This window comes from Pantherophis guttatus, chromosome 3 (genome assembly GCF_059756535.1).
Source record: "Pantherophis guttatus breed Tessera chromosome 3, ASM5975653v1, whole genome shotgun sequence".
Classification (NCBI taxonomy): Eukaryota; Metazoa; Chordata; class Lepidosauria; order Squamata; family Colubridae; genus Pantherophis; species Pantherophis guttatus.
This window is the reverse complement of record NC_142065.1, coordinates 144,159,593-144,172,093: the sequence shown is the minus strand read 5'-3', so window position 1 is coordinate 144,172,093 and position 12,501 is coordinate 144,159,593. Positions and strand designations below refer to the sequence as shown.

Genomic DNA, 12,501 nt, shown 5'->3' with positions numbered 1-12,501 from the left:
TACAGTCAGATTAATAAGAATTTTTAATAATTAATGTGATATCTATGAACTATACAAGAAAGCTAGATTCTGAAAAAAAAATAATCTATCATCTCTCTTTAAAAGATAGTATTTCCTATCTTCTGATTGTCCTTTGCTATCTCTCCTTTGCTATTTTTTTCAACTTCGGTTCCTAGAACACTTAGCCTTTCATATTTGTGACATCCTAAGCAATTTCTCCAACTTCTGTCCATCAATAAAACTAATGTTTGCATAAACAGGCAAAGATGACAGACTCTCCTTGCAAATTGATGCGTAAACTATCAAGAGGCTGGGTTCACACACAATTTTAAATGAGGTTGTTTGGTTTAGGAGTGCTACTGGATAGTGCCAATATGCATCTTGAAGTATTTAAGGTACTTATGTGCATTGTGGCTTATCCAACAAATCATAGTTTAAACATTCTGTCTTAATGTAATGTGAATTATGTACGTACTTTTCAGTAGGCACATAGGCACTGCATAAAACCTTTCTGCACACTTTCCTAAGCGTTAATCCCACCCAAAAAGTATCAATGAGATTTTAAGTACGGCTGCACAATTCTTTGAAGATATGCTTTCTATGAAGTTTCATGCAAAATAGCACTTTGAAGCAGCTTTATGAAACTGCAGAACACCATACTAAGCAGAGAAGGCACTAAGGAAGCACTTTTGGTGTTTCTGGTTATGTAAAGCACTTTGAAAAAGTAAAAGTTCTGGCTCCAAGCCCCATCAAGAGAGAACATATTATCTCTGCAACATGAACAGCCTTGTTAGGTATCATCCATCTTGCATTATTTCTACCTCTGGATTCACTTATATTAAACCCTAGTGAAAGGTCGATATGCAAATCCTTGGAAATCGAAGGTTTTTATTTATTTAATCTTCCACTGAAGAGGAAGCACGTGCAGTGCTGAAAGTCCTTTCACCTATCTAGACAGCAAAGTGGAATGTTTTGCAATGCCTTCCCTATCTCCCTATTTACTTTGCTTCTGCTTCCGTAAGGAAGCCAGAGAGTGGTATTACCCGAATTGTTTTAAGGCAGAACAAGTTAAGGAGTCTTCCCTCAGTAGCTGCGGCTGACTGTAATTGGAAGTAGCATGTGAAGTGAATAAAATAGTCCCACCCCCCACCCCCACCCCCACCAATAAAAATCCTTTTTAAAAAGCCCCTTGTCAGCAGAATAAATAAAAAATGCATTCTGGCAGCAAAACCAACAGCATGTGGCTGGTAGAACCTAGGAGTTTTTTTCCTAGTGGAATTAATGCAATGGAAGAAAATGCTGGTGTTTTTTGTTTGTTTGTTTGTTTTGTTTTGTTTTGTTTTAAACACAGGCCAAGCACTTTCCAAGACCTTTAAACTTGTGTATGCAAGGACCTCCTATGAGGTCTGAAAAGTGCTGGAGTAAAGCAGTATGCACAAAGAGACCTCTGCAGAATCAGGTAACTTGTTTGGTCCTGCAGCCCAAACAGCCAAGAAGGGCAATGTCTAAAGATTGGAGGGGAGAGGCTGTGCCTACAGCATCCTGGTATGGCCAATAGGGAACCCCACATTGACTACCTCATCAACCCTAATATACAGGTAGTCCTCCACTTATGACCACAACTGAGCCCCAAATTTATGTTGGTTGAGAAATTTGTCAAGTGAGTTTTGCCTCATTTTACGACTTTTCTTGCCACATTTGTTAAGTGACTTTGCTAATTGACTTTGTCAGAAGGTCACAAAAGGTGATTACATGACTCCTGGACAATGCAACTGTCATAAATGTGAGTCTGCTGTCAAGCATCTGAATGTAACTCATGTGACCATGGGGATGCTACAACGGTGTGAAAAACAGTCATAAGTCACTTTTTTCAGTGATGATGTAACTGAACGGTCACGAAATGAAATGTTGTAAGTCAAGGATGACTACCTGTACAGGGTTAGGGTCCACAGCAAAAAGGGTCTCTGGAGAAGAGGGAAAACGCTAGTTTTAAAGCTAAAGACCATTTTAAGGTGCCTCAGCTGTGACTGAGACAAAAGACACGGCATTGAAGATGGTTAGAGGATATCAAGATAAACCCCATCAGAGAATTACCTTAAAACAGATTCCATAGGCTTGGGTTACTTTTATAGATTGAGTGCACAGATCACATTGAACTACGACGGGCCTCATCCAGATTTATTATCCCACAATTGGCTAGTTTTCTACATCTTGTCCCTTATATACCACGGATTGGATACCAACCACAGTTTATGGCTTAGCCTGAGGTGTGGGTTGACCCAACATGTTTAAGCGTCAAACAATGGCTTCCAGGTTACAAATACCTCAGCTTCACAAGATATTGTGCCCTCGAAAACCCAACCAAGCCTCGCTGCAGTTTAGCTGGGTGAACCCAAGATACTTTGCTGAGGCGACCGACCTATTTTCTGCCCAGACGTTGCCTATCCAAGCCAAGCCGTCTTTCTCTCTCTCCTTCTCTTTTTTTTTTTTTCCCTCTGGCACTCGCCCCAAAGATTGGCGGGCCTGGCTGGAAACTCTTCCCTGCAGTCGTCGTGCCAAGCGGCCCGGTGTCGACGGCGTCGCGATCGCCTCCTGCAGGGGGAGCCGAGCGGCCGCAGAGGTTCAATACGGCAGGAGGAGGAGAGGCGGCAACAGCAGCAGCAGCAGCAGGTGCGGCGGCTGCAGTTGTTACCTTTACCTCCGGGAAAGGAGGAGACTGGGGCGGGAGCTGGGTCAGGGGGCTGGGCTTGCAGGTTGAGAGCCAAGCGGAGGAGAGCCGCGGCGGGAGAAAGAGAGAGAGAGAGAGAGAGAGAAAGAGAGGGAGGCAAGACGCCGCCGACGCGCCTCCCAACCCCCAACTGGAGAAAGGAGGCGATCCGCAGCCGCGAGAGGACCGGATCCCGCTCTGGCTGAGCGCAGCGAATGCGGCTCCTTTCTACGCTCCGCCCGCTCGATCCTCGGCGAAGGGATATCGTCCGTCCCCCCCCCCACCCCCACTCCCCACCGGCGTGCTTAATGGGCGGTAGCGCGGGCTGGCGTGGGACCCGCAGGAGCCGTGCGCCGGTTCCTCCCAGCTCCCGCGGTCAGAAAGAGATCTTTTAGATCCGATCGCCAGGCTCTCGGGTCCCGTGTGCATAGACCCCGGCTGGCTGGTCGGGCCCGCCGGCGATCGGCAGCGGAAGAAACGGCATCCGCGTGTCCGGGAAGAAGCGGGTGCGGCGAAAGAGACGCAGGAAGGTTTTAAGGGCAACGTGGAAAGCGGGAGTGCTGGGTGTGGCGGCCGAGGCGGGCGGGAAGGCTCGGGAAACGAGGCGAAGCGAAGGTGGGCGGGCGGACGGACGACCCTCGGGTCTCCCGGGGATCTCGCCGCCTCTCAAGAGCTGTTAACACCTATGCGCGACTTAGCCGAGGATCCCGCAGGCGAGCTTTCCGTCCGTCAGCCCGGCCGGCTTACGAAACCGCGGATCGTGCCCCGGGCGCCGCCTCCCCGGCTCCCCTCTATGTGAGGTTGCCTTTCCTCCTCCTCCTCCTGCTGGATGGCGATTGACCGGCGCCGAGAGGAGGGTGGCGGAGGGGGCCGGCCCCTCCCCGAAGAAAACGGCTCTTTGCCTGCCGGGGAGGCGGACCCTGCCGCTGCGGCTCCGGCCGCACCCCCTGCAGGGGGTCTCTCGGCGGAGATCCAGAGCCTGCCTCTTCCCACGCCTCCCTCCGGGTCCTGCAGCCCCCTGCTTCTGGATTACGATGGCTCCGTGCTGCCCTTCCTGGGGAGCCTGGGCGGCGGGCACCAGAAAACCTTCATCTTCCTCACCTGGATCCCCGCGCTTTTCATCGGCTTCAGCCAGTTCTCGGACAGTTTCCTCTTGGTGCAGCCCATCTCTTGGTGCAAGGGGACGGATGGGCAGAGCAACTGGACCGAGTTCCCCCCGCAGCCACCAGCCAGGGCCCTCACCACCAGCCCCGGCTACAACCACAGCACCAACAGCTACAGTAGGGGGATCCTGGCCGCCCCGGAACTGCCCACACCTGAGGGAAAGAATGACAGTTACTGCCACTGCAGTGAGAGGTACCACCGGATCCCTGCAGGCCTACAGCAGAATATCGTGAGCAAGGTAAGAGTAATGGAGGTAGGAGACCGCCTGATGCAGAGTGGGAAATCGCCTTGCCTCCTCTCCAGGGGCAGTATGGGTCATAGGGACTATTGGCCTCTTTCTGGCAGCACAGTAAAGCAGGAAAGGTGGCCCATCCTCCTACCTGTATATGTGGGACAGAGGAGAGGAGGAGTGGACCTTGCAACTTCTGATGAAGTTCTCTGCAGTCCACATTAGCTGCAGGGGATGAATGGATGAGATCATGTGTAGCTTCAGTTCTTTGACTGCAGTTCTTGAGTGAGGTGCTCTTGAGTGGCGGTTTTCTGGTCCTGCAAAGGCTTAATGTATGCCTGCACGGCAGGAAGTAGGGAGGGGGGACAAGATTTAGCACAGGAGCAGGGAATTTACATTTCTAATACCTCTGCATGGACAGGGATGTGTCATCATGGGACATTGCAACAGTGACATTGACCAGATTAGAAGTAGATTAATATAAACCAGTGGTTCTCAACCTGTGGTCTGCGGACCCCTGGGGGGGAGCGATGTCATCCCAGGATCCCTGAAGGCTTGAAGAAATGCTATCATTTAACTCTTGAGTTAAATCTTGGTGGTCCGTGAACATGGTCTGTGGCCACCAAAGATATTTAAAGGGTCAGTGGTGAAGAAAAGATTGATATAATAAGCTATTCAACCACGTTTTCACCTACTGTGTTGTGTGAATTCAGCCCCTTGTAGTTAAATGGTTGGTATGTCAGGTGAACCCAGAAAAATTGGGTTAATGGAATAACTGTGGCTAAATTAATGATGGTAATTAAGCTGTACAAAAGCAGCCTATTTGTATGGGAGTGATGATTATGAGCTGTAATATTTCTTCAGCTGCTTCTCAAACAAAATATTGACATGAACCTAATCAAGAATGTTTGCTCATTTTGGATGGTTTCCCCCCCCCCAAACTTCTGTTGGTTGTGTTTGAACTGTATTCCTATAATACCTTTCCTTTTTCAGGGATATCCCCTTAAGGGTATCCTTTCCTCTGATGACTAAAGTGAAAGGATCCCTTGTTACCTTAGAATTCGTTGACTGCTTTAAATCAGTGAGATAGGAGCATATATTTTCACAATCCTTTTATAACTTATCCTGCTTTAGATTTTTAAGCCAAGAAGACACAAAAAACCCACCTATTTTTCCTTTCTTGGCAAAATCAATAATACGTTTCTAAGCAAAGCTATGATAAGGAGGTGCTTTTTAATAGTGCTGTGAAACAAAATGATAAATGAAGTTTTGGATTCTCAGTGCAATCATTCAGACAAACCAGATGACCCTTAGTACAACACAGGGCAATGCCTGCCCAGCTTCTAGACAAAGATCCCAGGACATGCATGTTTCACCTGGGAATTTTGCTTGTCCTGCTTCATAAGCACTTTTGCCATGTGATGATGATATATATTTCTTGGTGAAAAGCAGGTTGACCCAAAGCAAGCTTAATACATAAGGGGACTAACAGAGCTGCTACCTTTAGACTACAAATCCTAACCTTGCATTTATGAAGAAGTGAAGGTGTCATTGAATTGGCTGGAACACTCGCATAGTACATTAATTCGTAATGTGATAGATGGGTTACGGTGAACCAGTCATTATGTTTTATCAACATGAATTTATAATTAGCCAGTTGCTAGTTTAATAAACCATGGTTAAAGCCAAATAGAACTTGACATGACTGACCCTAGTGGATGGATGGATGGAGCCAGTTAGAGTTATACTGACTACTTCAATATGAGAATGAAGATTTCTATCAAAGACACCAATAAATCGTGTTCCAAAATTACAGCAAAACAATTTCACTAAAATTCATGATATATTGATGCTAATTCGGTATAATCTCTGATATGAATAAATGCTAAATTTATTTAGGACCTTTTATCATATTATGCAGAAGAGTAGGAATTACAAATTACAAATTACAAATGGTGCTCTTAAGGGTGGAATTGCAGTATAATGTTTTGCTGCAGGAGCTCGTTCTAAATATTTAGGATGTATTCCCCACTTGCTTCCTTTAACAGTTGGTTCTTTTTTCTTGGGGAAGAGACAAATATTTGTTTCGGTGTTTTGCATCCTCTCTAGCCTTTGGCATCTATGTTGAGCCAGATCTGTGTAGTATTTGGATGGTAGATTAACTAGGGAATCCCAAAGCTATAGGTTAGAGTAGAAAGTTAAAAAAAAAAATCCAGAAAAAGGCAGTGGCAAACCACTTCCAAATTGTTTCTAAGAAGCTGCATGAAGATACCATGAAGTCATCAGGAGTCATGTTCAACTCAAGAGAGAGTTTGCCTGCCTTTCCAGCGTGACTCAAATAAACAACTACACTGTAAAATGAAACTGTTCATCATGATTGTACTGTAGTTCCCTTAATCCCCAAACACCAAAGCTCAGCAAAATGCAATCCTTCTGGGAACCGTGTTAGAATTAACTGCCTGATGGTTTAGGCTAATCAAGTGAGTGCATTCTTGCTTTATCTTGCAACTTTCACTGCCTGATGATAAGGATTAACTATTGTTTCAGTTCCTCTTGAAAGTAGTTGAGGACCTACCTTAGTTTATTTTTAAGAGGAGCAACGGTGGTAGGTAAAACATGGTATCCTGTCAGAGTGTGATTTGCTTTAGCTGTTACATTCTTAATTTGTTAACTGTGGTTAGGAATACATTTGTTAAAGAAATTATAGAGGTATTCCACTTGCAAAAATGTGACTCCTGGGGGCATACAATAATAAAAATGAGATTAGTGTCCCCAGCAACAGAAGAACTGAAAATCAATAAAGGCAACAAATCCACAGTTGGGGCACATCAACATATATTTCACCACCCAAGATGGACTCATCTAGCATCCTGGCTCAACAACTGAGGTAACAGCCAGTCTTCAAAGCCTTCTTGAAGACTAACAAGACTTGGGGACAATCAAATCTTGAACAGAAGGTGGGAGAGATTCTTCCATAGGGCAGGTACCATAGCAGAAAAGACAGATTCTCCTAAATCCCATCAGATGACATTGTCCAAGGAAGAGACTGGGGCACATTCTGTTGGACCTTTAAAAAGCCCATAACTCAAATTGTTATTTATTTTCTTACTCTTTAGGACACAGAGGGCAGGACAAGAAGTAATCTGTGGAAGCTTGACAAAGAGAGATATAACCTAGAAGTCAGGAGAGATTTTCTGACTGAGAGCAATTAATCAATGGAATAGTTTGCCTCCTGGGGTTGTAGGTTTTCCATCACTGGAGGTTTCCAAGAATAGACTGGACAGCAATTTGGGATGGTAAAAGGCTCCTGCCTTGAGCAGAGGGTTGGACTAGAAAACCTCCACACCCTCATGATTCTAAGTTACTTCATTCCTTCAGGGACAAATAATATTTCCATATGCTTTTATTAATCCTGTAATGCTGTGTTATGATTAAAGTCCCATATATCATTTTTGATCCGCCAGAAGAAATGTAGGCTCCCCAAAAATTGTTTCAATTTCCAGGAGCGCAACATCAATCAGCAACATTTTAAAGCAAGTGTTTTGGGTTTTTTTTCCTGAGAGAAAACTGCATTCTGGAAAATCTTTTGGAAATCAAATTCAAAGCATTGCACAGTATATATTTATTACAAAAAGGAGCACAATTTTACAGAAAAACCATATGTACTGTATGGAATGAAAGTAGGAATGAAATTCCATTATTGAAAAAGGTGCTAATTATTAGAGTAAAAGAAATATTCTTCATTTATTTTAGAGCAAGTTGCATGAAGCAAGTGAAAGATGTGTAACCTGAAAATGATTACTGGAGAATTAGTTTATTAGACTGAAAAACCAAGAATATTTCAAAAGCTTTTTGTGAAGTAGAAGTAAAATAATTAAAAAGTGAGAAGAAAAAATAGGCCGCATTTCTGAGTTGCTGGCAGAAATGGATTTTTCAACGCTATTTTATTTCATGTGGAAGTATCGTACACTGTTTTTCTAGTAATGTTCCTCACTGTAACCCAGATTTAATTAAATGTCTCATTTTGATCCTCTGCCTTCCTGATTGGAAATTCATATAGGAAAGTGTGTTTATTTATTTATTGGTTTGATTTATTCTTCTTGCGTAATCATCAGATACCCATAGCTAAGCATTAGTGAGCCAGTCCAAATTCAGTGTGTGATTTCTTCTGAAAGACCCAAATTGGCACCAAGCTAAATTACTGGTGATGCCATAGCATAATCTATTTTGCATGCAGAAAATCCCAAATTTAATTTTTAATATCTCTTGAAAATGGGTGCTGTGAAAATTCTGAGCTTTAGACCAAGTATGTTGTTGCTAATCAAAGTAAATCAGCTTTCTCCAATGGATAGCCTATAGGACAGGGATGTCAAACTGACGGCCAGTGGGCCAGATGCGTCACATGCAGGCCATGCCCACCCCAGCTCCACAAATGGGAAAATATCGTGAAACATCATGTGATGCGGCGAGTTTGCCACCCATGCTCTAGGAGTTCTAGCACTATTAACTAAACACTATTCAAGGTGTTGGTTGCCACCTTTAAAGTGCTCCATGGCATGGGCCCTGGGTATCTATGAGACCGCCTTCTGCCACCGATAGCCTCCCATTGACCGGTACGCTCCCACAGAGAGGGGCTCCTCCGGGTGCCGTCAGCTAGACAATGCCGGCTGACGACCCCCAGGGGGAGAGCATTCTCTGTGGGGGCCCTACCCTCTGGAATGAGCTGCCCCTGGAGATTCATAGGATTACCGACCTGCGTACCTTTCGCCGTGCCCTAAAAACATTACTATTCCAATAAGCAGGGCTGGTCTAAATAATAATAATACTTTTACTATTGTAATGGGTTGTTTTATTAGAATTTTTGGCCAATTGATTTAATTGTTTTAACTTGTTTTTAATTTTTCTATTGTCATGATTTTATTTCTGGCTGTACACCGCCCTGAGTCCTTCGGGAGAAGGGCGGTATAGAAATTTAATAAAATAAAATAAAATAAAAATAAAAAATATTAGGCTGCATGACAGCTGTGGATAATGAGTATTGCAATCCTACAGCAGTGGGATGCCCATTGCATTGTTTACCAATATATTTACAGATACAGCCATCATACCTAATCATTGATGGGGTTGTAATACAATTTGTAACCTGGATAGCTCTTCTATGAGGCATATGTTTGTGGAAAGCCTTCTTGACTGATCTAGGAGCTTTGTTATATCTTACTCATAGATTGATGATGGTGAGATGGAAAAATTCAGCTGTTGTGATTATTCAGCAAATCATGATTAAACATAGCCTTGACGTGTGATCCCATCCTGTATTCCTGCTTTCTGCTATGGCTGAATTCTGACATTGAACCCATTATCAGATTCAGCTGTCAGTTTTAGCAATTAGGATTTGAAGCAGATAATACAGAACCAAATGCACTGGAAAAAGTAGCTGATGCCATAACTCAGGGCTGCCAGTGAGTGTATTTAATCACAGATCTGGGTTGAGGTCTTGACTCTGGTCATAACGCAGAGCTTGTAATGTTGGGCATCAGTAAATCTCTTTGTTCTAGCTTTATTTAGCTGAATTCCTTTAGCGAATTGGATCTCTAAATCTCTAATTGGATTTATGGTGGCTATTAAAGCATCATCTGATTTTGAAATAACACCACATTGTTAATTGGGCATTGATGGTCCTAGGTGTCCAGTTAGGGGAGAAAACTGCATTAGTGGTAGAGTTATTAATTAGTTGTTTACCTTATTGTTATTTATTTGGGAAAAAAATAATACTACTTAATTATAAAATGTTAATAGTAACCTCTTATTCTTCCACTTTTTGAACTCATATATCTAATGGACCAAGGATATAATTCTTATAAGTCACTTTCTCAATTTCCAGGTTGATTTTATTTTAATGTAGCTAGCAGGCACAGTTATTGAGTGTATTGGCTGGGGATGTTGGGTGTTGGAGGCCATCTGCTTGTGGTATTAAAATAAAACCTGTTGCTCTAAATGGGATTTAGAAAAGAATTGTAGACAGTGATGTGTTTTATTGTAAAATTCACTGTTTAGTAAACCATGACTTAGTGCAATATGTGAACCCACTCCCTATTATTTTGTTCATACAAGGTTTAACCATAATGTTTGGAGAAATCCATAATTGGTTGTGTTCATAATGCAAAAGCAGAAGCATCAATGCAGGGGTGAAATCTAAAAATTTCCCCTACCGGCTCTGTGGGCATGGCTTAATTAGTGGGCGTGGCTTGGTGGTCAGGTGACCCGGTGGGCATGGCTTGGTGGTCAGGTGACCTGGTGGGCATGGCCAATAATAATAAATAATAAAAATAATAAACAAAGTACACAAAACAATAAGAGGTACCAAAAACCAACTTTCACACTTTTTCCACCCAAAATGCCACATACAGCTTTGTGAGATTTTGTGTGTTTGTGTAGTTAAAGTGAAACACTACAGAAACACACCAAATCTCAGAAAGCTGCACAAATATTTTATTTTATTATTTTATTTTATTTTATTTATATTTTTAGATAAAATCAGCTAAATTTAAAACTAGCTCCCCCCCCCCCAAAAAAAAACCCAGTTAGTTACTAAATTGAAGGCACAAGGCAGGCAGATTCAGTTGCTCACTGATTGGATTGATTGCAGGCAGGCAGATTCAGTTGCTAGCTGATGCAATTGCTGATGCAGCAGCTGAAGCAAGGCAGGAAAAGCGAGCAAGCCCAAAAGAAGCAGCAAGCTGCCAAGTGGGCAAATGGGGACTGGGCGATTGGGTGGGCATGGGCAAGGGGGGGCAGGGATTTTTGCTACCGGTTCTCTGAACTACCCACCACCATCGCTACCGGATCGTCCGAATCGGGACCATTTCACCCCTGCATCAACCACATACAATATGCTCAGCTGGAATCAGACAAATCACATTATAGCTTGGTGTGGTCTGTAAGGCCCACCACTGTACATCTGTACATGTTCTCCTGAGTTTCCTAAATTTCCAAATTAATGTTAATTCAGGATTTAATTTAATGGCTTTTCCTTTTCCAGAGATTTGATGTGGTGCATATCACTTTCCTTGTGAAAGGTTGTGGTACATTGTACAGTGAAAGGTACATTGGCATTGTAAAGTAAAGACATTTCTATAGTGCAGCACCTTTCTTGATATGCAAGATAACTGAGAAACTCCAGAACACATGGAAGGAGATAAGGCCAAACTCAAAGAGATTTGTTTGAGGGTTGCTATTGGAATGGAGAGTCCTTGGATCATGGAAGTCCCTTGCATAATCCAGAGCTTTTTAGGGTTATCTCAAGGACATAGGAAGTGGTTTGTGAGACAATTTGGGGCTGTTGTTGATCCTTGAAAGATATAATTATTATTTTTTTGACTCTCTTGTTTCCGTGTATATTTAAGATGGTAGTTTTGCCAAAGAGTAATCAGTTCATTCATAGCACTAGCTTCCAAATAAGCAAAGCTCATAGCAGCTTTCTGCAGCACATGAGCCAGGTCATGCACACTGAATTAATCTGATCTGATATCTAGTTGCATTACTACTAAAACATTACCCTAAAGAGTATCCAAAAACGTCAGCTGGAGCAAAATATGGCAACTACATTGCTGTTGCTAACTCATGTATGATACTGTGATCATCAACTGTATCACCCCAATGCTAAAAGCTCTAAAAGCTCTGATTGCCAGTCATTATTTGTTTGAAACTTTTAAACTCTAAATGACATAGGTAGCTGTGATTTAGACTTTGATTAGGGAGATTCATTGTCTACTCAGTTATGGTTCTTCCTAGTAACTTTGGCCCAATCAGTTGCTTCAGCCCAATCTATTTGATGGTGTTTTATTCCGGTGTGAATAGTGTATAGAGCCTTGACCTGTTAGAGCTAAGGCAGGATATAAGAGAAATAAAGAGAGTAAATGTTTATTGAAGCCTGCTTGGCATAAGAGAAAAAAATATTCTGTGTAGTCTTAGACATGATTTATTGAATGCATCCCAGTGACTGAGAACAGACAAGTTGTAAAGCTTGATTTTATATCACAATGGCTGATTCATACAGCCATCATGCCAAAGCAAAGCACCCCAGGATTCAGCAAGACCTGTGAAATATGCTTCCCTTTGGATCTGCAATTAGTCTCTATTATGATTTTTATATGATGTGTGTATGTGTGTTGCAAGATGCATTTAATGTTTTACAATACAGGTTTTTCTCATTCCTCCTTAAAAAAGCTCTAGCTATGTCAGTTTTGCTTAATATCAGCAAAAACATCTGATAAGGACAATTGCATTTTTGTTTTATCAAGATTGTAATAGTAGAAATAGTAAAGATTTCAGCAGTGTGTAGACATTTCCCAGATAACTTCCAGTCCTTCAAGTCTGCACTTACAACAATAGTGTATACTGG

At 42.7% G+C, this 12,501-nt stretch overlaps 1 protein-coding gene across 2 annotated transcripts in view; it reads left to right on the top strand.

The window, feature by feature from the left end:
- Positions 1 to 2,632: 2,632 nt before the first annotated feature.
- SLC22A23 (solute carrier family 22 member 23) overlaps positions 2,633 to 12,501 on the top strand; it is a 98,634-nt gene continuing 88,765 nt past the window's right edge. The window contains exon 1 of one of the 2 annotated variants that reach the window (XM_034429079.3): positions 2,633 to 4,109. In XM_034429079.3, the coding sequence (XP_034284970.1) occupies positions 3,537 to 4,109 (573 nt within the window). In that variant the 5' untranslated portion in view covers positions 2,633 to 3,536. The remainder of the gene's footprint in view (positions 4,110 to 12,501) is intronic. The other variant, XM_034429078.3, reaches the window with a different exon arrangement.